The sequence below is a fragment of the Nerophis ophidion genome, linkage group LG20 (assembly GCF_033978795.1).
Source record: "Nerophis ophidion isolate RoL-2023_Sa linkage group LG20, RoL_Noph_v1.0, whole genome shotgun sequence".
NCBI lineage: Eukaryota > Metazoa > Chordata > Actinopteri > Syngnathiformes > Syngnathidae > Nerophis > Nerophis ophidion.
Window position 1 is genome coordinate 15,155,674 of NC_084630.1, and position 24,255 is coordinate 15,179,928.

The window sequence follows — 24,255 nt, forward strand, 5'->3', positions numbered from 1 at the left end:
GAGCCCAAACACCAAGCTATGTGAAGGCCAGTTTATACTTTTTTATTTGTTGACCTAAACCAGGGGTTGGCAACCCAAAATGTTGAAAGAGCCATATTGGACCAAAAATAAAAAAAACAACTCTTCTGGAGCCGCAAAAAATTAAAAGCCGTATGTAAGTCTTATAATGAAGGCAACCCATGATGTAAGTGTCTATATTAGCTATATTAGTCTACTATCAAAATGACTATGTGTCGCAGGCTGAAGCAAATCTTTGTTGACAGAAATGTTGAAATGTAATATTTTTTCTACACATTTTTACAACATTAGAAACCATTAGTAAATCAGATGCTACTCAGAAGGTGAGATAACTCCTGGAAATTACTAGCTTTTAAGGGCCAAAGGTATATAGATGTGTGTGTCCAACTTAAAGGAGACAATCTTTGGCAAGGTAGGTAATGTTTGCTGTGGTCTGAAAAAAACATGGCACACAAACAACTATCTGAAATGCAGCCAATATTACATACACATAATGTGTCATGAGACATCCATCCATCCATTTTCTACCGCTTATTCCCTTTTGGGGTCGCGGGGGGTGCTGGCGCCTATCTCAGCTACAATCAGGCAGGAGGCGGGGTACACCCTGGACAAGTCGCCACCTCATAGCAGGGCCAACACAGATAGACAGACAACATTCACACTCACATTCACACACTAGGGCCAATTTAGTGTTGCCAATCAACCTATCCCCAGGTGCATGTCTTTGGAAGTGGGAGGAAGCCGGAGTACCCGGAGGGAACCCACGCATTCACGGGGAGAACATGCAAACTCCACACAGAAAGATCCCGAGCCTGGATTTGAACCCAGGACTGCAGGATCTTCGTATTGTGAGGCAGACGCACTAACCCCTCTGCCACCGTGAAGCCCGTCATGAGACATGCAAAACTAAATTATATACAAAGATAAAAGTAAAATATATTAAATAAGCTATAATATACCTACAAATGAGGCATAATGATGCAATATGTACATACTGTACAGCAAAGCAATGTCAATGACATAAACAAAGCGCACCGTTGTGCAGACACGCACAGCATAAAACATTTGGTGGACAAAATGAGACAAAGAAGGACTGGACGATTTTACATGTAAACAATCTGTTGCGTCACAGTTCACACTACAGTGAGTTCAAGAACCGCCAAAATTAGGACAAAACGATGTTCTCCAAATACTCTCATCAATGAAGCATACATACAAAAATAATAAAAACAGTGGGCTTTCTAACAATTGGGAAGATTTGTGTCATGTTTGTCCTCAAACAAAAAAAATATTTTCCCCCATCTTTTTCCATTTTCAATACTTTTTTAAAAATGCTCCAGGGAGCCACTGGGGTGGCACTATAGAGCCGTGGGTTGCTGACCCCCGACCTAAACATTGGCATATACGTCTTGTATTGATTCATGTTTCATGGACTCTTGAGAATGTCGTTGAGTTGCTGTGTCAAATAAAATCCGTAAATCCTACCCTCGGCCGAGTCATACCAAAGACTACAAAAAAATGGGACCCATTGCCTCCCGGCTTGGCACTCAGCATCCAGGGTCGGAATTGGGGGTTAAATCACCATGATTGCTGCCCACTGCTCCCCTCACTTCCCAGGGGGTGATCAAGGGAATGGGTCAAATGCAGAGGACAAATTTCACCACACCTAGTGTGTGTGTGACAATCATTGGTACTTTAACTTTAACTTAACTTTGAAGGCGCACAGTTTTAGCATTTCTCATGCTTAAAGAGCTTTCATGGCCCCGAGGCGTCTGCTTCGGTGACAACCTGAAATGACCTAATGTGTCTTTGATGCTCTCAGATGTATAGATCTGTATAATTACACATTGGGGATCCCGCAGATGCAGTGAATATTAGAGGTCCCAGGTATCTGAAAAAGTTTCGGCCATAAAAGTTCTTAAAGTCATAAACATTAATATCCATCCATCGGGGTTGGGTTTGCGAGGGCAGCAGCCTAAGTAGAGAAGCCTAGACTACCTCCTCCCCAGGTTTAGCTTCTACCGGGGGATCCCGAGGTGTTACCAGTCCAGCTGGGAGACATAGTTTGCCCAACGTCTCCTGGGTCTTCCCCAAGGCCTCCTATCGGCCGGACGATATATATTAATGTATATATTAATATTTTTTTTTTCGATTTTCAACGCTTAAATCTCTGTCATTCCACAAAATTTTTTTATTAATGTTGTATGCCCTTTTTGTAAAGTAAAACCCAGTTTTGTATGGCAAAAATACAATCTATGCAATATTCGTACAGGCACGCAGTATTTTTGAAACCACAGAAGTCGTATTTCACTACTAACTTCGCAAAATTTGTCTTTATTAGATTAGATGAGCTTCAAGAGGTAGTCGCCTGAAATGGTTTTCACTTCACATGTGTGCTTGAAGCTCATTTACAGAATGTCAAGAGTGTGCAAAACAGCAATCAGAGCAAAGGGTGGCTATTTTAAAGAAACTACAATATAAAATATGTTTCCATTTATTTCACTTTTTTTTGTTAAGTACATATCTCAACATGTGTTCATTCATAGATTTGATGCCTTCAGTGACAATCTAAAAAGTAAATAGTCATGACAATAAAGAAAATGCATTGAATGAGGAAGTTTTTTTTTGATTGATTGATACATTTATTAGTAGATTGCACAGTTCAGTACATATTCCGTACAATTGACCACTAAATGGTAACACCCGAATACGTTTTTCAACTTGTTTAAGTCGGGGTCCACGTTAATCAATTCAAGGTGTGTACTGTATATCAGTTATTACATAAATTGTCAGTATCGCACAACCCTACTTCAGATACTAAATAAACTTAAAGCTAATGGAACTAAAAAGCATTTAATAACGAGATTATCAAATACGTTTTGGTTCTATTTATCATATCATTCTCACAATGTTTTTTATGAAAGATTAATTAGTCCCTTGTTTTTGTTATTTTAGTGAAGTGAAGTGAATTATATTTATGTAACGCTTTTTCTCAAGTGACTCAAAGCACTTTACATTGTGAAACCCAATATCTAAGTTCCATTTAAACCAGTGTAGGTGGCACTGGGAGCAGGTGGGTAAAGTGCCTTGCCCAAGGACACAACGGCAGAGACTTGGATGGCGGAAGCGGGGATCGAACCTGCAATCCTTAAGTTGCCGGCATGGCCGCTCTACCAAACGAGCTATACAACCTTTATCAACAACATGAGAGCATATGAATCTAAGTTCCAAAAATAATCTCCAAAGGCGTCAAAGGCCACTGCACGTGACTGCTGGGAATCAATAACAGTACTCAATGGTCCCAATGTTTGGTACTTTTTGAGTGTTCATGTGTTAATCAATGTTATTTAATAATAATAATATGTTTTTTGTTATTTAATATTTAACAGTCTGTGGTGAAGTGGCGACTTGTCCAGGGTGTGTCTCGCCTCCTGCCTGAATGCAGCTGAGATAGGCTCGAGCACCCCCCGCGACCCCAAAAGGGACAAGCGGTAGAAAATGGATGGATGGATGGAACATAAAACAGTGACCTGATAATAAATGTTTCAATATTTTGTTCTTTTTTACTTGAGTCTCATTTGCAAGCATGCATTAATTTCAGTTTGTCCAAGGTGTGTTGTCGTAGTCAGGAAGTAGTCTCTGCCATAAAGATTAATGTGCCAATCCTGTCTTTTTTTTTTAACTCTACATAATATTAAAAGTACTGTACCGTGTTTTCCGGACTACAAGGTGCACTTAAAATCCTTTTTTATCCTCAAAACTCAACAGTGCACCTTATAACCCGGTGCGCCTAATGTAAAGAATACGTTTGGTTGCGTTTACTCACCTCTGAGCTATTTTATTTGGTACAAGGTGTAGTGATAAGTGTGACCAGTATATGGCAGTCAAACATAAGATAAGTGTAGACAGCCTTATGCTTGCAATATGTCTCAAGTAAACAATATCAACGTTTTAAATGTTCCATTGAAAATATAGAACATTACACATGGCGCTCAAAAATTTTACAAGATTTTTTAGTACAACTTTGGTGAGCTATAAAGCCACATTACTTGATAGATTGTCAGTACATTCAACATACGAGTATTATTATGGTGTGTGTATAAGGTAAGACATATCTGGCGTTTTGTTTTGCAATATTATGCAAAAGCAACTTTTCCTACCATCTGGTACCTGCTGATCTGCATTTGGGATCTGCATAAGTCCAGAAAAATTGCATGCGCTCGCGTGTCGATAAGCTTCTTTTTTCTCTATCTTCTTGTTATGGGACATTCATCCTCTGCTGTTGCCATTTCTAATATAAAGTAGTGTAAAGTTCTTACCTATATCTGTCATTAAACTCACCATGTTAAAACATACCGGTGTAGTGAGTTTACACTATTCACCCAAGGAACTTTAGTCATTAGAGATTTCCGGTCGGACTGTTTTTCACGGGAGACATTTCCTGTGTTGTGGTTTCCAGGTGAGGAGATGTTGCTCCGTTATTGAATTACCGTAAGTCAAGTCTGAATGTCATTAAAACAGTTAGTTCCATCTTTTGACACTTCTTCCACTCCCGTCCTTGCACGCTATACCGCTACAACAAAGGTGACGGGGAGAAGACGTTGCCGAAGGTGACCCACGTAAATAAGACCGCCCACAAAACGGCGCATCTTGAAGCGACTGTCAGAAAGTGACTTGAAGATGATCTGTAAAACATGATCTATGCAACATTTTGACCAAAGAACCACCATTACATGTTACGTAGACCACAAGTTTTCCATTTAGAAAAAAATAATAATAATATGACTCCTTTAATGCGTCCTATGATCCGGTGCGCCTAATGTATGAAAAATTATCAAAAATAGACCGTTTATCGGCAATGCGCCTTATAATCCAGTGCGCCCTATGGTCCGGAAAATACGGTACTTATTACTCACCATCTGTTTGCCAATCAGTAGCATGTATATGGCATAATAAATGTACATTAGCATCTAGTTAATGCAATTTGAGAACTGGAGCCTTCCTTAATGTGTTTTCTAACAGACAATCCGCTACAGATACACCTGTTTGCCCGCCAAGTGCTTGAGCCGGTGCCGACTACTCTGCAATCGGCCGCGATGTCACATGCAACAAAGTTATCGAAAAGTTACCTGTCAAAATCATTCAGAACAAGATGTGTTTATGTATCCTGTTGCTCTGTTTTTGGTATTGTTTCTTGTGCAGCGCTCATTTATTTCCGTTACATTTCCAGTCTGCCCTCATTCTCAGCCAACTTACCTATATAGCTTTTGTGCTGCTTCTCCTCACGTGTCCTTGATTAGTGACTAGTTTGTCTGTCCCTTATCACTAATTAAGAGGGTTTACCTGCCAGTGTCGCCTTCCTTGCGACACTACTTCAATGACTGATGGTGGTGATGGTTTGTCTGTGGATTTTTGCCTGCCTAGTCCTAATTAAAATACCTTCTCTTCTGCATTTCGCTTGTCGTCACTGCAACTGGGGCTCACACCACCAGCTGTTATGACAGTACTGTTTGCGTGAATCGGTACTTGGTATTGGTCGGTATTTATAAAAGTAATTGGTGCCAATCCTAATGTATATTAATACATTTTTTTAATTGGAAAAACACAGAGGCACACCACTAGCGGAAAACATTAAAAAAATGAAACTCAGCAGCCGATATTGACAGTAAAAAGTCGTTCACGCAATTGTTGGATATAAATTCAAACCATAACCAAGCATGCATGACTATAGCTTGTCCCAAAGTAGGTGTACTGTTACCACATGTCACATCACGCCGTGACTTGTTTTGAGTTTTTTCGTGTTTTCCTATGTGTAGCATTTTCTATTTTTTTGTCGATTGTCATGTCATGTATGGATGTACTTTGTGGACGCCGTCTGCTGCTCCACAAGCTAAAAGTCTTTGCTGTTGTCCAGCATTCTGTTTTTGTTTACTTTGCAGTCAGTTCCGTTTTAGTTTTGTTTTGCATAAACATCCCTATGCTTCAATGCCTTTTCTTAGCGGCACTCGCCTTTTGTTTATTTTTGGTTTAGGCATTAGATACCTTTTTACCTGCACGCTGCCTCCCGCTGTCGTCTGCATATTGTGATCATGACAAACCATGTTCCTGACATCTACAAAGCATTTAAATTGTAAAATGGTAAATTGGTTGTACTTGTATAGTGCTTTTCTACCCCTTTTTAAGGAGCTCAAAGCGCTTTGAAAGTATTTCCACATTCACACACACCTTCACACACTGACGGCGGGAGCCGCCATGCAAGGCGCTCACCAGGACCCATCAGGAGCAAGGGTGAAGTGTCTTGCCTAAGGACACAACGGCCGTGACTAGGATGGTAGAAGGTGGGGATTGAACCAATAACCCTCGGATTGCTGGCACAGCCACTCTACCAACTTCGCCACGCCGTCCCCATTTAGCTACCTGCTGCCACCTACTGATATGGAAGAGTATTACACGGTTACTCCGCCTATACAGAACACATTCTCAACAACGGTACATTATTTGCGGATTATAATTACTGGTTTGAAAAAAAATATTTTTAACCCAATTAAGTGAAATGATATCATCTCCCGTGGCACACCAGACAATATCTCACGGTACACAGCGGTTGAAAAACACTGTATCAATCTACTTGCATTCATATTTTCATATGAAGCTGCTACATTACAGTATGTGGATGGGGCATTATTCTTTACAAAACGCGATGGAAGTTAAATAATTTGGTTTTAATGATTATAATCACAAATAGTGATTATAATCACTATTCACAGGTACCTGATCAGGTGTGGCAGGTGTCTGGTCCACATGTTTACTGTTGCATCGTGATGGGGAAGCACCCAAAGGAGGCGAACACCCAGTCATAGCGATGGGGTCCACACCTGACAGGCTCTCTGCACATGTTAACGAGGAGAAGGGGAAAAAAACACTTGTCACAGATGATCATTAAAACATGTATGTTAGCCACCAGCCACTTCATTAGGGAAAATATGCACAACATAAAAGTACTGAGGTATGGTATACACACCTTTGTCACTATGTTCATGGATGGACACAACTTTAAGGAGAACTTTGTGCTGCTTCTGTGGAGCAGAAAGTGCAGTTAAGGAGGAAAAACTCACAAGATGGTAGAATTGAGACAAAAACCTGAGGGGTACTTTGAGCGCTGTGTAAAAGAGATCGGACGGATTTGCAGCGAATTTGCGGGGAAAGGCGAGCAGATATTGCAGTGCTGATAGGCTCTAACGCCCTAAAAAACGACTATTCAAACTCAAATTGAAGGTGCTTTGACGATGTACAACGGCCTTCCTTTTCGTATGAGGTTTCAGATATTGCACCAAAGAAAGGTGAAAGCGCCAGCACTCTGATAAAGGTGAGAAACACTATTGCAGGATGTCTCCTACATGCAGTTGATTGTGGCACCACGGCAAAATAAAAGCCGCCGCACTTAAAACATGTGGGTCTTTTACATGAAAAATAATTAAATTAATACATCATATGAATTAGGGCTGCACGATTTTAAGAAAAAACCTAACTGCGATTCAATTTGCGATTTTTATCATTTCTACATATAAACGCATAAAACTGTTGAAATAACACCTGGAGAAAGATATGTTACTTTTACACTGTAAATCAACATATTATTGTCTAAAAGTGTCACACATTAGAAAAATATGTAATAATATATTTTTTAAAATACCGTATTTCCTTGAATTGCCGCCGGGGCGCTAATTATTTTAAAACCTCGTCTCACTCCTGCGCTTACCAAAGGCATGCGATAAAAGTAAGCATGCGCTAATTATTTTAAAACGTCTTCTCACTCCGGCACTTACCAAAGGCATGCAATAAAATGTTTAGTGTGATGTAAGTTTGGACCTTAAATCCTACTGAATAGCTCTTAATCTTCTTCCCTTTATGCGATTTCAAATTACCGGTAATGAAATCAGCCTCCTCCATTTTGAAAATGATGACAGGGCGGTAATACTAAGCATGCGATAATTATTTTACAAAGCGAGTATGACCCGGCAGTAATTCAAGGCAGGCGCATACTATATGCCCTGCGGCAATTTAAGGATATACGGTAGTTGGCTTCATGCAGACAGACTCTGAGCTTTTGTCTATATCATGCTTTTACACTAAAGAAATACCCGATAAAAACCATACAGTGTTTATAATGTAATGTAATCATAATATGCAAGTGATCATTTACAAATATATCAACTTTTATTTTGCATTACCCTAGAATTGTTTACTATTGTACAGTAATTGGAAGGTATATACGTTTGTTCTCATAAATAAATCAACTAAAAAATTTGATAAAATGGACTCATTTCTGGAAGGCTAAGTTTAATCTAAAAAAAATATTGAACATTTTAAAGTGTATTTTTCCCCCAGTTGGAAAATAAATGAGGTTGGACATTATTTTTTTTGTGAGCAAGTCATTTCTGCTCGTCCGTCCATGTTGATGGGCTCATATTGCTGATTTGAAGCCGAAATATTCACACAACGGGACATTTGGCTTTAAAATTATATATTTTTTCCTCCTAATTTGTGTTACTTTGCGGCACTTCTAAATAGCGAGTCACGAGGCTCTGGTCTCCGCTGAGACAAAGATTGTGAATGAATGAAAAAAGGAGGCGTAACTCTGTTCAGTTAATTCCACTGTTAAATAAACATGCTCAGGTGCTGAGAGCGATGCACAATGTGAGGTCTTTGTTCCTGTTTGAAGCGAGAGACGAACAAACGCAAGGCTCACCAATTCTGATTTGCCAACATGTCTGCCATTCCAATGCCGGTGACAGCGGATGAAAACAAAACAAAACCCCATCCTCTCGCACTTATTTACCACACTAATTAAAACCACAATGTTGATTTGATTAATTGTGCCACTGATTGGACATATACTAGGGGTGTCAAAAAAATAATAATTTTAGAATGAATAGCGATTCTTATTTGCTACGATTCTTCATCCAAAAATAATAATAATAAGATTTTTTTTTTAAAAAAGGTATTTTTTTCCAATATCTGTTTTGTCCAAGTGCTTTAGTAAATGTTTGGGTAGAATTTTATTGAACAGAACCAGTTGTCCTTTAAGTAATATAAACAAAAATATTAGAGTTATTTATCTATTATTATGGAGGAATGTAGTTAATCATAGAACTGGCACCCAATGATATTAAAAAAGTATGACTTCTGAATAGAGAATCAATTCGGAATCGAACAGTTACGCCCAAGAATCTAATCAAATCGTGTGGTGTCCAAAGGTTTACAGACCTAATGTATACGGGCATTTGGGTGGCACCATTCCTGGGTGGATCTCGTGTGAGAGAAGGGTGGGAGGTTAATCATTTTGCAATGCAGTCTGCTAAACATTATGGAAAGTGCCACTCCACATAGCAAGGATGGAATTTTCACAAAAACCGTTTTAAGTTATTCAACACTCTCTGACGGCTTAAGTGGATACTGCACCCCTCACCACCAACTCATCACGTTTCACGTGTCAGGTAAACCCCTACAAATGAGACAATATGACTTACTACTGTGGAGTAGCCTACATGTATTATTTACGGACTATTGACCAGTGACGCACCCAAAATTCGGCCACTCCAAACGTTTGGTCAGCCGTAAGCAAGAAGAACATGATTTTCTGGAGCCTCGGAGGTAAAACCGAGGCGCCGCCCACACCTTGGCTTCAGCAGATGGTGACTTGGACGAGGACGTGGCGGCTCGTCCCAGCCACAAGCCCCCGCTTTGCACTCCATCCCGACCGACCCAGCCCTGAGAGCCACATCTTGTCCCAAATTTACAATTTTGTCTTGCCAGAGTTCTTTTACCTGCCTTGGACTAACATGCCAGAGGCTGTTCACCTACGAGACCTGCTGGGTACACGGGTATACGGCAGTAGCGATTGCTATAAAACTGCAAGGGAAGCGGAGCTTCTCCTAAAATATACAAAAAAAGTGGTCAAATATGTACTTTTGTGTTTGACTAATAAGCGCTAGAATGTGTTAAACTTGTTTAGAATCCGCCACTTTGGCAATAGCTGATGTGACTTTCTTCTCATTGATTGTGGTAGCATCACAGTGCATTAAAGTTAAATTAAAGTGAAAAAGATTGTCACACACACACTAGGTGTGGCGAAATTATTCTCTGGCATTGTTGAAGCTGAGTGCCCATTGCCTTAAATGGAGGAGCTATGAGTCGGTTGTTCCACTGCAGCCAAACTAGACAATCATTAGATAATTTCTAAACTTCAACTCTCCCACAGATGCCAAGCGTCTCGGGAAGTGAATGAGTAGTGGGTTCGGCTTCAGTTTGCCTGGACGCTGAGCTTCCGCATGGTGATTGGACGATCTGTCTGAGGCTAAATTCCTTTTTGATTGACAGCAAAATGAGAACATGAGGGATATTTAAGAATAAACCTATGCCAGAGCATTTTTCCCGTTTCATTCAGTTGTTTCTGTCGATGTAGACACTTTTCCCGGCAGTCACAAGACTTTAGAACAGGGGTGTCAAACCTACAGCCCGTGGGCCGGATCAGGCTCACGAACAGGTTTTATCCAGCCCGTGTGATGAGTTTGCCAAGTATTAAAAATAAGCTGCATTTTTTTGGGGGTCAAAATGTTAAAGTTTTTCTTTTAAAATTGTGACTGTTATTGAATACAATTCCAACTTTCATCATAATATTGCACAAATGTTCAGTTTTTGTTGTAAAATTTTGACTTGTCGAGTAAAATTACGACTTGTGAAATTGTGATATTTTTCTTGTGAAATTCCAACTCATTTTTCAGTAAAAGCGTTTTTATATTTGCATAATATGTATTGTGCTGTAAATTTGAAAGGGACAAGCGGTAGAAAATGGATGGGGGGATATATATCTAGAAAGAGTGGTCCAAAGAGGAAGGCATTTTTCAGAGGTCTCAAGAAGGTAAAATATCCCCCCAAAAATTAAACACACAAAAAAACACTAAAAGCGGCCTTTTTTTCACAATATGTTGACTTTTTTCTTATAAAATTGGCAATATAATGTCTTATATTCTTTCTGTTTCAGTAACATTGCAATATTTTCTTGTAAAATTATGACTTTTTCCAGTAAAATGATTACTTTTAAATGCAAAATGGTGACATTTGTCATCTAAAATTCTGACTTTAATCACAATATTGCCAATTGTGTAGTTGTTCTTGTAAAATAGTGACATTTTTTGAGTAAAATAATGACTTTTTTCATCATTTTGCCAAGTAAAATTCCGCTTATGATTATTGTAATATGGCCAAAATGTTTTAAGTTTTCTTATAAAATCTTGACTTTTAATGAGTAAAATAAAGTCTTTTCAGAAAATTGCCAAAATTTTAAGCTTTTTTTTGTAAAATTGTCACTGATATTGAGTAAAATTACAACTTTTATCATAATATTGCAATAATGTTTAGTTTTTATTGTAAAATGTTGACTTGCGTTGAGTAAAATTACGACTTTTATCATAACACTGCCAAAATTCCAAGTTTTTCTTGTGAAATTGTGAAATTTTTCTTATGGAATTCCAACTCATTTTTCACAACCAGCGTTTTTTTATTTGCATAGTATTAATGCTGTAAACTCAAATCTTTATACATCTAGTAAGGGTGGTCCTAAAAAGTTTTAAAAGGAATTTTTCAGAGGTAACAATAAGGTAACAAATACAAACAAAAAAATTAAAAATAAAATTAACTAAAAGCGGTCTTTTTTTTTTAAATGTCGATGTTTTTCTTATAAATTGGGGAACAATTTATCTTATTCTTTGTTTCTGTAACATTTCAATATTTTCTTGTAAAATTACAACTTTTTCATGTAAATTGATTACATTTTAATGCAAAATGGTGACATTTGTCTTATAAAATTCGTTCTTGTAAAACAGTGACATTTTTTGAGTTAAAATTATGACTTTTGTCACACTATGACTTTTGTCATAATTTTGGCAAGTACAATTCCAATTATAATATTGCCAACATTTTTGAATGTTCTTACAAAATTGTGAATTTTGGCGAGTAAAATTACGAATCTTTTCACAAAATTGTAACTGTTCCTAAGTAAAATTCCAACTTTTATCATAATATTGCACACACGTTCAGTTTTTCTTGCAAAATGTTGACCTTGCATTGAGTAAAATTACAACTTTTATCAAGTTTTTCTCGTGAAATTGTAACTTTTTCTTGTGAAATTCCAACTTTCACAAGCGTTTTTTATATTTGCATTGTATGTATATATTATTAATGTTGTAAACTGAAATCTTTCTATATCTAGTAAGGGTGGTCCTAAAGAGGTAAGCATTTTTCGGAGGTAACAAAAAGGTAACAAATACAAAAATATTTTTTTTTAATAAAATTAACTAAAAGCAGTCTTTTTTTTAAAAAATGTCGACGTTTTTCTTATAAAATGGGGAACAAATAATTTCTGTTATTCTTTCTGTTTCTGTAATATTTCAATATTTTCTTGTAAAATTATGACTTTTTAATGAGGGACGGCCCGGCGCAGTGGAAGAGTGGCCGTGCGCAACCCGAGGGTCACTGGTTCAAATCCCACCTAGAACCACCCTCATCACGTCCGTTGTGTCCTGAGCAAGACACTGATGGGCGCCTTGCCTTGCATGGCAGCTCCCTCCATCAGTGTGTGAATGTGTGTGTGAATGGGTAAATGTGGAAGTAGTGTCAAAGCGCTTTGAGTACCTTGAAGGTAGAAAAGCGCTATACAAGTACAACCCATTTATTTATTTATGTAAATTGATTACTTTTTAATGCAAAATGGTGACATTTGTCTTATAAAAATCTGACTTTTATCACAATATAGCCAATTTTGTTGTTCTTGTAAAATATTGACATTTTTTGAGTAAAATTATGACTTTTGTCACATTATGACTTTTGTCATAATTTTGCAATGTAAAATTTCAATTATTATAATATTGCCAACATTTTTAAATTTTCTTACAAAATTGTGACTTTTGGTGAGTAAAATTAGGACTCTTGTCATAAAATTGCGACAGTTGTTACTGGTGACATTTGTCTTATAAAATTCAGACTTTTATCATGATATCGCCAATGTTGTTGTTCTTGTAAAATAGTGACATTTTTTGAGTTAAAATTATGACTTTTGTCACATTATGACTTTTGTCATATAATTTTGCCAAGTAAAATTCCAATTATTATAATATAGCCAAATTTTAAAATTTTTCTTACAAAATTGTGACATTTGGCGAGTAAAATTACGACTTTTTTCACAAAATTGCGACTGTTACTGAGTAAAATTCCAACTTTTATCATAATATTGCACACGTTAAGTTTTTCTTGCAAAATGTTGACTTGCATTGAGTAAAATTACGACTTTTATCAAGTTTTTCTTGTGAAATTTTGACATTTTTCATGTGAAATACCAACTTTCACAACAAGCGTTTTTATATCCGCATAGTATGTATATATTATTAATGTTGTAAACTAAAAATAACTAAGAGCAGTCTTTTTTACCACTATGTCGACTTTTTTCTTATAAATCGGGGAACCCATCCATCCATCCATCCATCCATTTTCTACCGCTTATTCCCTTTCGGGGTCGCGGGGGGCGCCGGCGCCTATCTCAGCTACAATCGGGCGGAAGGCGGGGTACACCCTGGACAAGTCGCCACCTCATCGCAGGGCCAACACAGATAGACAGACAACATTCACACTCACATTCACACACTAGGGCCAATTTACTGTTGCCAATCAACTTATCCCCAGGTGCATGTCTTTGGAAGTGGGAGGAAGCCGGAGTACCGGGAGGGAACCCACGCATTCACGGGGAGAACATGCAAACTCCACACAGAAAGACTGCAGGAACTTCGTATTGTGACGCAGACGCACTAACCCCTCTGCCACCGTGAAGCCCAAAAAAAAAAAATCGGGGAACAATTTCAATATTTTCTTGTAAGATTATGACTTTTTCATGTAAAATGATTACTTTTTATTGCAAAATAGTGACATTTGTCTTCTACAATTCTGACTTTTATCACAATATCACCAATGTCGTTGTTCTTGTAAAATATTGACATTTTTTGAGAAAAATTATGACTTTGGTCATAATTTTGCCACGTAAAATCCAATTCTTATTACAATATTGCCCACATTTTTACATTTCCTTACAAAATTGTGACTTTTGGCGACTGTTACTGAGTAAAATTCCAACTTTTATCATAATTATGCACACATGTTCAGTTTTTCTTGCAAAATGTTGACTTCCATTGAGTAAAATTACGACTTTCATCAAGTTTTTCTTGTGAAATTGTGACATTTTTCATGTGAAATACAAACTTTCACAACAATTGTTTTTTTTATATTTGCATAATATGTATATATTAACGTTGTAAATTCAAATCTTTCTATATCTAGTAAGGGTGGTCCTAAAGAGGTAGGCATTTTTCAGAGGTAACAAGAAGGTAATAAATACAAACAAAAGATGTCAAAATAAAATTAACTAAAAGCAGTCTTTTTTTCCACAATGTTGACTTTTTTCTTATAAAATGGGGAACAATTTCTCTTATTCCTTCTGTTTCTGTAATATTTCAATATTTTCTCGTAAAATTATGACTTCTTCATGTAAAATGATTACTTTTTAATGCAAAATGGTGACATTTGTCTTATAAAACTCAGACTTTTATCACAATATCGGTCGGCAATGTTGTTCTTCTTGTAAAATAGTGACATTTTTTTAGTTAAAATTATGACTTTTGTCACATTATGACTTTTGTCATATAATTTTGCCAAGTAAAATTCCAATTATTATAATATAGCCAAATTTTACAATTTTTCTTACAAAATTGTGGCATTTTGCGAGTAAAATTACGACTTTTTTCACAAAATTGCGACTGTTACTGAGTAAAATTCCAACTTTTATCATAATATTGCACACATGTTAAGTTTTTCTTGCAAAATGTTGACTTGCATTGAGTAAAATGACGACTTTTATTAAGTTTTTCTAAAAATCTGACTTTTATCACAATATAGCCAATTTTGTTGTTCTTGTAAAATATTGACATTTTTTGAGTAAGATTATGACTTTTGTCACATTATGACTTTTGTTATAATTTTGCCTAGTAAAATTCAAATTATTATTATATCGCCAATTGTTTTTAATTTTCTTACAAAATTGTGACTTTTGGCAAGTAAAATTATGACTCATCTCACAAAATTCCAACTTTTATCCTAATATTGCACACGTTCAGTTTTTCTTGCAAAATGTTGACTTCCATTGAGTAAAATTACGACTTTCATCAAGTTTTTCTTGTGAAATTGTGACATTTTTCATGTGAAATACCAACTTTCACAACAAGCGTTTTTTATATTTGCATAGTATGTATATATTATTAATGTTGTAAACTCAAATCTTTCTATATCTAGTAAGGGTGGTCCTAAAGAGGTAGGCATTTTCAGAGGTAACAAGAAGGTAACAAATACAAACAAAAAATTTAAAATAAAAATTAACTAAAAGCAGTCTTTTTTTCCACAATGTCGACTTTTTTCTTATAAAATGGGGAACAATTTCTCTTATTCTTTCTGTTTCTGTAATATTTCAATATTTTCTCGTAAAATCATTACTTTTAATGCAAAATGGTGACAATTGTCTTATAAAATTCTGACTTCTATCACAATATCGCCAATTTTGATGTTCTTGTAAAATAGTGACATTTTTTGTGAGTAAAATTATGACTTTTGTCATAATTTTGCCAAGTAAAATTCGAATTATTACAGTATTGACAAAATGTTAACATGTTCTTACAAAACTGACTTTTGGCGAGTAAAATTACGACTCTTTTCACAAAATTGGACCTGTAACTGAGTAAAATTCCAACTTTTATCATACTATTGCACACATGTTCAGTTTTTCTTGCAAAATGTTGACTTCCATTAAGTAAAATTACGACTTTCATCAAGCTTTTCTTGTGAAATTGTGACACTTTCTTGTGAAATTCCAACTTTCAAAACTAGCGTTTTTTATATTTGCATAGTATGTATATATTATTAATGTTGTAAATACAAATCATTCTATATCTAGTAAGGGTGGTCCTAAAGAGGTAGGCATTTTCGGAGGTAACAAGAAGGTAACAAATACAAACAATAAATTTAAAAATAAAATGAACTAAAAGCGTTTTTTTTTTTTAAATGTCAACGTTTTTCTTATAAAATGGGGAACAATTTCTTTTATTCATTCTGTTACTGTAATATTTCTATATTTCCTCGTAAAATTATGACTTTTTCATGTAAAATTGTTTATTTTTAATGCAAAATGCTGAAATTTGTCTTATAAAATTCTGACTTTTAACACAATATCGCCAATGTTGTTGTTCTTGTAAAATAGTGACATTTTTTTAGTTAAAATTATTACTTTTGTCACATTATGACTTTTGTCATATAATTTTGCCAAGTAAAATTCAAATTTTTATAATATAGCCAAATTTTAAAATTTGTATTACAAAATTGTGACATTTGGCAAGTAAAATTACAACTTTTTTCACAAAATTGCGACTGTTACTGAGTAAAATTCCAACTTTTATCATAATATTGCACACATGTTTAGTTTTTCTTGCAAAATGTTGACTTGCATTGAGTAAAATTACGACTTTTATCAAGTTTTTCTTGTGAAATTTTGACATTTTTCATGTGAAATACCAACTTTCACAACAAGCGTTTTTATATCTGCATAGTATGTATATATTATTAATGTTGTAAACTCAAATCTTTCTATATCTAGTAAGGGTGGTCCTAAAGAGGTAGGCATTTTCAGAGGTAACAAAAAGGTAACAAATACAAACAAAAAATTCAAAAATAAAATTAACTAAAAGGGGTCTTTTTTTTTTAAATGTCGACGTTTTTCTTATAAAATGAGGAACAATTTCTCTTATTCTTTCTGTTTCTGTAATATTTCAATATTTTCTCGTAAAATTATGACTTTGTCATGTAAATGATTTCTTTCTAATGCAAAATGGTGACATTTGTCTTATAAAATTCTGACTTTTATCACAATATCACCAATTTTGTTCTTGTAAAATAGTGACATTTTTTGAGTAAGATTATGACTTTTGTCACATTATGACTTTTGTTATAATTTTGCCTAGTAAAATTCCAATTATTATTATATCGCCATTTTTTTTTTATTTTCTTACAAAATTGTGACTTTTGGCAAGTAAAATTATGACTCATCTCACAAAATTCCAACTTTTATCCTAATATTGCACACGTTCAGTTTTTCTTGCAAAATGTTGACTTCCATTGAGTAAAATTACGACTTTCATCAAGTTTTTCTTGTGAAATTGTGAAATTTTTCATGTGAAATACCAACTTTCACAACAAGCGTTTTTTTATATCTGCATAGTATGTATATATTATTAATGTTGTAAACTCAAATCTTTCTATATCTAGTAAGGGTGGTCCTAAAGAGGTAGGCATTTTTCAGAGGTAACAAGAAGGTAACAAATACAAACAAAAAATGTAAAATAAAAATTAACTAAAAGCAGTCTTTTTTCCACAATGTCGACTTTTTTCTTATAAAATGGGGAACAATTTCTCTTATTCTTTCTGTTTCTGTAATATTTCAATATTTTCTCGTAAAATTATTACTTTTAATGCAAAATGGTGACAATTGTCTTATAAAATTCTGACTTTTATCACAATATCGCCAATTTTGATGTTCTTGTAAAATAGTGACATTTTTTGTGAGTAAAATTATGACTTTTGTCATAACTTTGCCAAGTAAAATTCAAATTATTATTATAATATCGCCAATTTTTTTAAATTCTTACAAAATTGTGACTTTTGGCAAGTAAAATTACTCATTTCACAAAATTGCGACTGTTACTGAGTAAAATTCCAACTTTTATCATAATATTGCACACATGTTCAGTTTTTCTTGCAAAACGTTGACTTCCATTAAGTAAAATTACGACTTTCATCAAGCTTTTCTTGTGAAATTGTGACATTTTCTTGTGAAATACCAACCTTCACAACAAACGTTTTTATATCTGCATAGTATGTATATATTATTAATGTTGTAAACTCAAATCTTTCTATATCTAGTAAGGGTGGTCCTAAAGAGGTAGGCATTTTCACAGGTAACAAGAAGGTAACAAATACAAACAAAAAATTCAAAAATAAAATTAACTAAAAGCGGTCTTTTTTTTTTAAATGTCGACGTTTTTCTTATAAAATGAGGAACAATTTCTCTTATTCTTTCTGTTTCTGTAATATTTCTATATTTTCTCGTAAAATTATGACTTTGTCATGTAAATGATTTCTTTTTAATGCAAAATGGTGACATTTGTCTTATAAAATTTTGACTTTTATCACAATATCGCCAATTTTGTTCTTGTAAAATAGTGAACTTTTTTGAGTAAGATTATGACTTTTGTCACATTATGACTTTTGTTATAATTTTGCCTAGTAAAATTCCAATTATTATTATATCGCCAATTTTTTTTTAAATTTTCTTACAAAATTGTGACTTTTGGCAAGTAAAATTATGACTCATCTCACAAAATTCCAACTTTTATCCTAATATTGCACACGTTCAGTTTTTCTTGCAAAATGTTGACTTCCATTGAGTAAAATTACGACTTTCATCAAGTTTTTCTTGTGAAATTGTGACATTTTTCATGTGAAATACCAACTTTCACAACAAGCGTTTTTTATATTTGCATAGTATGTATATATTATTAATGTTGTAAACTCAAATCTTTCTATATCTAGTAAGGGTGGTCCTAAAGAGGTAGCCATTTTTCAGAGGTAACAAGAAGGTAACAAATACAAACAAAAAATGTAAAATAAAAATTAACTAAAAGCAGTCTTTTTTCCACAATGTCGACTTTTTTCTAATAAAATGGGGAACAATTTCTCTTATTCTTTCTGTTTCTGTAATATTTCAATATTTTCTCGTAAAATTATTACTTTTAATGCAAAATGGTGACAATTGTTTTATGAAATTCTGACTTTTATCACAATATCGCCAATTTTGATGTTCTTGTAAAATAGTGACATTTTTTGTGAGTAAAATTATGACTTTTGTCAAATTTATGACTTTTGTCATAATTTTGCCAAGTAAAATTCCAATTATTACAGTATTGACAAAATTTTAACATTTTCTTACAAAACTGTGACTTTTGGCGAGTAAAATTACGACTCTTTTCACAAAATTGGGACTGTAACTGAGTAAAATTCCAACTTTTATCATAATATTGCACACATGTTCAGTTTTTCTTGCAAAATGTTGACTTCCATTGAGTAAAATTACGACTTTCATCAAGCTTTTCTTGTGAAATTTTGACATTTTTCATGTGAAATACCAACTTTCACAACAAGCGTTTTTATATTTGCATAGTATGTATATATTATTAATGTTGTAAACTCAAATCATTCTATATCTAGTAAGGGTGGTCCTAAAGAGGTAGGCATTTTTCTGAGGTAACAAGAAAGTAACAAATACAAACAAAAAATGTAAAATAAAAATTAACTAAAAGCAGTCTTTTTTCCACAATGTCGACTTTTTTCTTATAAAATGGGGAACAGTTTCTCTTATTCTTTCTGTTTCTGTAATATTTCAATATTTTCTCGTAAAATTATTACTTTTTAATGCAAAATGGTGACAATTGTCTTGTAAAATTCTGACTTCTATCACAATATCGCCAATTTTGATGTTCTTGTAAAATAGTGACATTTTTTGTGAGTAAAATTATGACTTTTGTCATAATTTTGCCAAGTAAAATTCCAATTATTACTGTATTGACAAAATTTTAACATTTTTTTACAAAACTGTGACTTTTGGCGAGTAAAATTACGACTCTTCAAAAAATTGGGACTGTAACTGAGTAAAATTCCAACTTTTATCATAATATTGCACACATGTTCAGTTTTTCTTGCAAAACGTTGACTTCCATTAAGTAAAATTACGACTTTCATCAAGCTTTTCTTGTGAAATTGTGACATTTTCTTGTGAAATTCCAACTTTCAAAACTAGCGTTTTTTATATTTGCATAGTATGTATATATTATTAATGTAAATACAAATCATTCTATATCTAATAAAGGTGGTCTTAAAGAGGTAGGCATTTTCGGAGGTAACAAGAAGGTAACAAATACAAACGATAAATTTAAAAATAAAATTAACTAAAAGCGGTCTTTTTTTTAAAATGTCGACGTTTTTCTTATAAAATGGGGAGCAATTTCTTTTATTCTTTCTGTTACTGTAACATTTCTATATTTTCTCATAAAATTATGACTTTTTCATGTAAAATTATTTATTTTTAATGCAAAATGCTGAAATTTGTCTTATAAAATTAGGACTTTTAACACAATATCGCCAATTTTGTTCTTGCAAAATAGTGAAATTTTTTTAGTAAAATTATGACTTTTGTCACATTATGACTTTTGTCATAATTTTGCCAAGTAAAATTCCAATTATTATAATATTGCCAACATTTTTAAATGATCTTAGAAAATTGTGACTTTTGGCGAGTAAAATTACGACTCTTTTCACAAAATTGGGACTGTTACTGAGTAAAATTCTAACTTTTATCATAATATTGCACACATGTTCAGTTTTTCTGGCAAAATGTTGACTTCCATTAAGTAAAATTACGACTTCCATCAAGCTTTTCTTGTGAAATTGTGACATTTTCTTGCAAAATTCCAACTTTCAAAACTAGCGTTTTTTATATTTGCATAGTATGTATATATTATTAATGTTGTAAATACAAATCCTTCTATATCTCGTAAGGGTGGTCCAAAAGATGTAGGCATTTTCAGAGGTAACAAGAAGGTAACAAATACAAACAAAAAATGTAAAATAAAAATTAACTAAAAGCAGTCTTTTTTCCACAATGTCGACTTTTTTCCTATAAAATGGGGAACAATTTCTCTTATTCTTTCTGTTTCTGTAATATTTCAATATTTTCTCGTAAAATCATTACTTTTAATGCAAAATGGTGACAATTGTCTTATAAAATTCTGACTTTTATCACAATATCGCCAATTTTGATGTTCTTGTAAAATAGTGACATTTTTTGTGAGTAAATTTATGACTTTTGTCATAATTTTGCCAAGTAAAATTCCAATTATTACAGTATTGACAAAATTTTAACATTTTCTTACAAAACTGTGACTTTTGGCGAGTAAAATTACGACTCTTTTTTTTCACAAAATTGGGACTGTAACTGAGTAAAATTCCAACTTTTATCATAATATTGCACACATGTTCAGTTTTTCTTCCAAAACGTTGACTTCCATTAAGTAAAATTACGACTTTCATCAAGCTTTTCTTGTGAAATTGTGACATTTTCTTGTGAAATTCCAACTTTCAAAACTAGCGTTTTTTATATTTGCATAGTATGTATATATTATTAATGTTGTAAATACAAATCATTCTATATCTAGTAAGGGTGGTCCTAAAGAGGTAGGCATTTTCGGAGGTAACAAGAAGGTAACAAATACAAACAATAAATTTAAAAATAAAATTAACTAAAAGCGGTCTTTTTTTAAAAATGTCGACGTTTTTCTTATAAAATGGGGAACAATTTCTTTTATTCTTTCTGTTACTGTAATATTTCTATATTTTCTCGTAAAATTATGACTTTTTCATGTAAAATTATGACTTTTTCATGTAAAATTATTTATTTTTAATGCAAAATGCTGAAATTTGTTTTATAAAATTATGACTTTTAACACAATATCGCCAATTTTGTTCTTGCAAAATAGTGACATTTTTGGAGTAAAATTATGACTTTTGTCACATTATGACTTTTGTCATAATTTTGCCAAGTAAAATTCCAATTATTATAATATTGCCAACATTTTTAAATGTTCTTAGACAATTGTGACTTTTGGCGAGTAAAATTACGACTCTTTTCACAAAATTGGGACTGTAATTGAGTAAAATTCCAACTTTTATCATAATATTGCACACATGTTCAGTTTTTCTGGCAAAATGTTGACTTCCATTAAGTAAAATTACGACTTCCATCAAGCTTTTCTTGTGAAATTGTGACATTTTCTTGCGAAATTCCAACTTTCAAAACTAGCGTTTTTTATATTTGCACAGTATGTATATATTATCAATTTTGTAAATACAAATCTTAATATATCTAGAGAGGGTGGTCCTCAAGAGCGAGGCATTATTTTCGGTGGTGTCAAGAAGGTAACAAATACAAGATAAGAACATGTGTGTGTGGCGTGGGGAAAAACAAGCAAAAGTGAGCAGGTGATTATGCAAATGAGCAAGGGAGCGTCACGTACGTGGGCACTGGGCTGGGTCACCAGCTGGCCCATGTTGAGTAAACACGTCACCGACCCCACTTCTCTCGTGCACGCGCCATGCAGAGACACTCACAAGATGCGCGCGCGTGTCTTTAATTCTGAAGCGTTTTTTTTTTTCTTCCCGTGCGCACGTACACACACACGCGCGCGTACGTGCGATGATGCAAACACATGGGCGCGCGTCGGACGGTGGTCATTAAAAAAGCAGCCGACAGCACGCGCGCCCCCGCCGACGCGCGCATGCACGACCCCCGGACGTGTCGCCCATGTTAAGTTTCTTGTTAGGTCGCCCACCTTTTTGTCCTTTGCGAGTCTCCCGCCGGACCCCTCCGCCGTCCTCGCCCCCCGCGGGGGGAGAGCGGCGTTCCCGCAGCGTGTCCTGCGCAGCCGGCCTCTCACCGCCACCTCTTTCTCCATCACCGCCTTGACTTTCTCCTCCGAGAGGCGCTCCTGGCCGCTGAGGTAGCCCCAGATCTCTCGCAGTCCGAGCGGCTTGGCGGGGATGGCGACGTCGGCGCCGAGGCGGAGGCTCCGCTCGGACAGGTCCAAGTTGGATGCGGGTCTCCCGAGTCCAAGTTTGGGGCGAAGCGGCGCGTTTTGTTGGTGTTCGCCGGCGCATGCGGCGGAACTTTGCTCGGACGGTTCACCGTCCCGCGTGTCCGGGCGGACTTCTGGCGGTCCTGATTCATCTTCTTCCGCCGCCGCACCACCACCACTCCCGTGAGACTTATTAATTCGCCTCTTCTTCACGGGTCGGTGATCCGGGCTGGGCTCCCCGGAGTCCTCCTCCTGGTCGGTGAGGCTGAGCGCGCTGTCGCCGTTGTTGTTGCTCACAAGCTCCGCCGCTGCCGCCGCCGCCGCCTCTTTCTTCCGGCTCTTCCGCTGCACCTTAGCCGCGTTCCGGTACGAGATAGACCCCTTGTAGCTAACTTTCAACACAGTCTGATCCTGGATCAGTTTCTCCAGTTCCGCCCTGGTTCGGTCCGGGTCTGACCCGTGTCGTCGGCGGACCATTCGACAAATTCTCTCCAGGTCCGGGCGCGCTTTCCTGGAGCGGAGCGAGTCGATGGTTTCCAGTATCCACTCCCGGTACTTGTTGTTCGGTCCGGACATGTTCTCCCCGGATAATGCGGATGATGTTCGGCGGGGTTGTTCCTCAAGTGCGACTCCCCGGCTACGGAAGCCCGTTTAGGACTCCGCGGCGTTCCTTTTTTCGCCACAACGTGCGCTTAAGGTGGACTGAAGATGGCGCCCGCTCAACGCCATTTAAGGTGGAATTGTCTCGCTTTTTGGCGCATCACAGCCGCGTTCTTTGTTCGCAGTGTCATCGCGTCCGGTCCACGGTGGGAACATAAAGACTGACGCGCGGTACGTGCGTGTCCGTACGTGCGGGCCGCGTGGTGAGGAACTAGTAATGTGCGGGTCGATACGGGAATATCGACACCGCGGATAATAGACAGATAAACTGTAAAAAAAAAAAAAAAAATCCTATTTTATGGTTAATTTACTCTAAATTTAGAATTGAAGACATTATCCGTGAATAAACAATCTGCCTGTTATTTTAAATCAGGGGTCACCAGCCTTTTTGAAACCAAGAGCTACTTCTTGGGTACTGATTAATGCTAAGGGCTACCAGTTTGATACACACTTAAAGGCCTATTAAACCCACTACTACCCACCACGCAGTCTGATAGTTTATATATCAATGATGAAATAATAACATTGCAACACATGCCAATACTTCCTTTTCAGTTTACTAAATTACAATTTTAAATTTCCCGGGAGTTTCGTCTTCGAAACGTCGTGTAATGATGACTAAACGCAAGACGTCACGGTTTTTTATGAAGTATGAGCACTGCGCACACACACAGCTAAAAGTCGTCTGCTTTAACGGCATAATTACACAGTATTTTGGAGAACTGCGTTGCTGAATCTTTTGCAATTT

The 24,255-nt window shown here is 35.6% G+C and overlaps 1 protein-coding gene across 1 annotated transcript in view; it reads right to left on the bottom strand.

Annotated features, from left to right (window-relative positions):
• Positions 1-23,634, bottom strand: part of samd1b (sterile alpha motif domain containing 1b) — a 36,156-nt gene extending 12,522 nt beyond the window's left edge. Inside the window, exons 1-4 of the mRNA XM_061881419.1 lie at positions 22,605-23,634; positions 9,697-9,789; positions 7,040-7,094; positions 6,790-6,905 (exon numbers count right to left, since the gene is read on the bottom strand). Coding sequence (XP_061737403.1) covers positions 6,790-6,905; positions 7,040-7,094; positions 9,697-9,789; positions 22,605-23,423 — 1,083 coding nt within the window. The 5' untranslated portion in view covers positions 23,424-23,634. The remainder of the gene's footprint in view (positions 1-6,789; positions 6,906-7,039; positions 7,095-9,696; positions 9,790-22,604) is intronic.
• Positions 23,635-24,255: the final 621 nt, after the last annotated feature.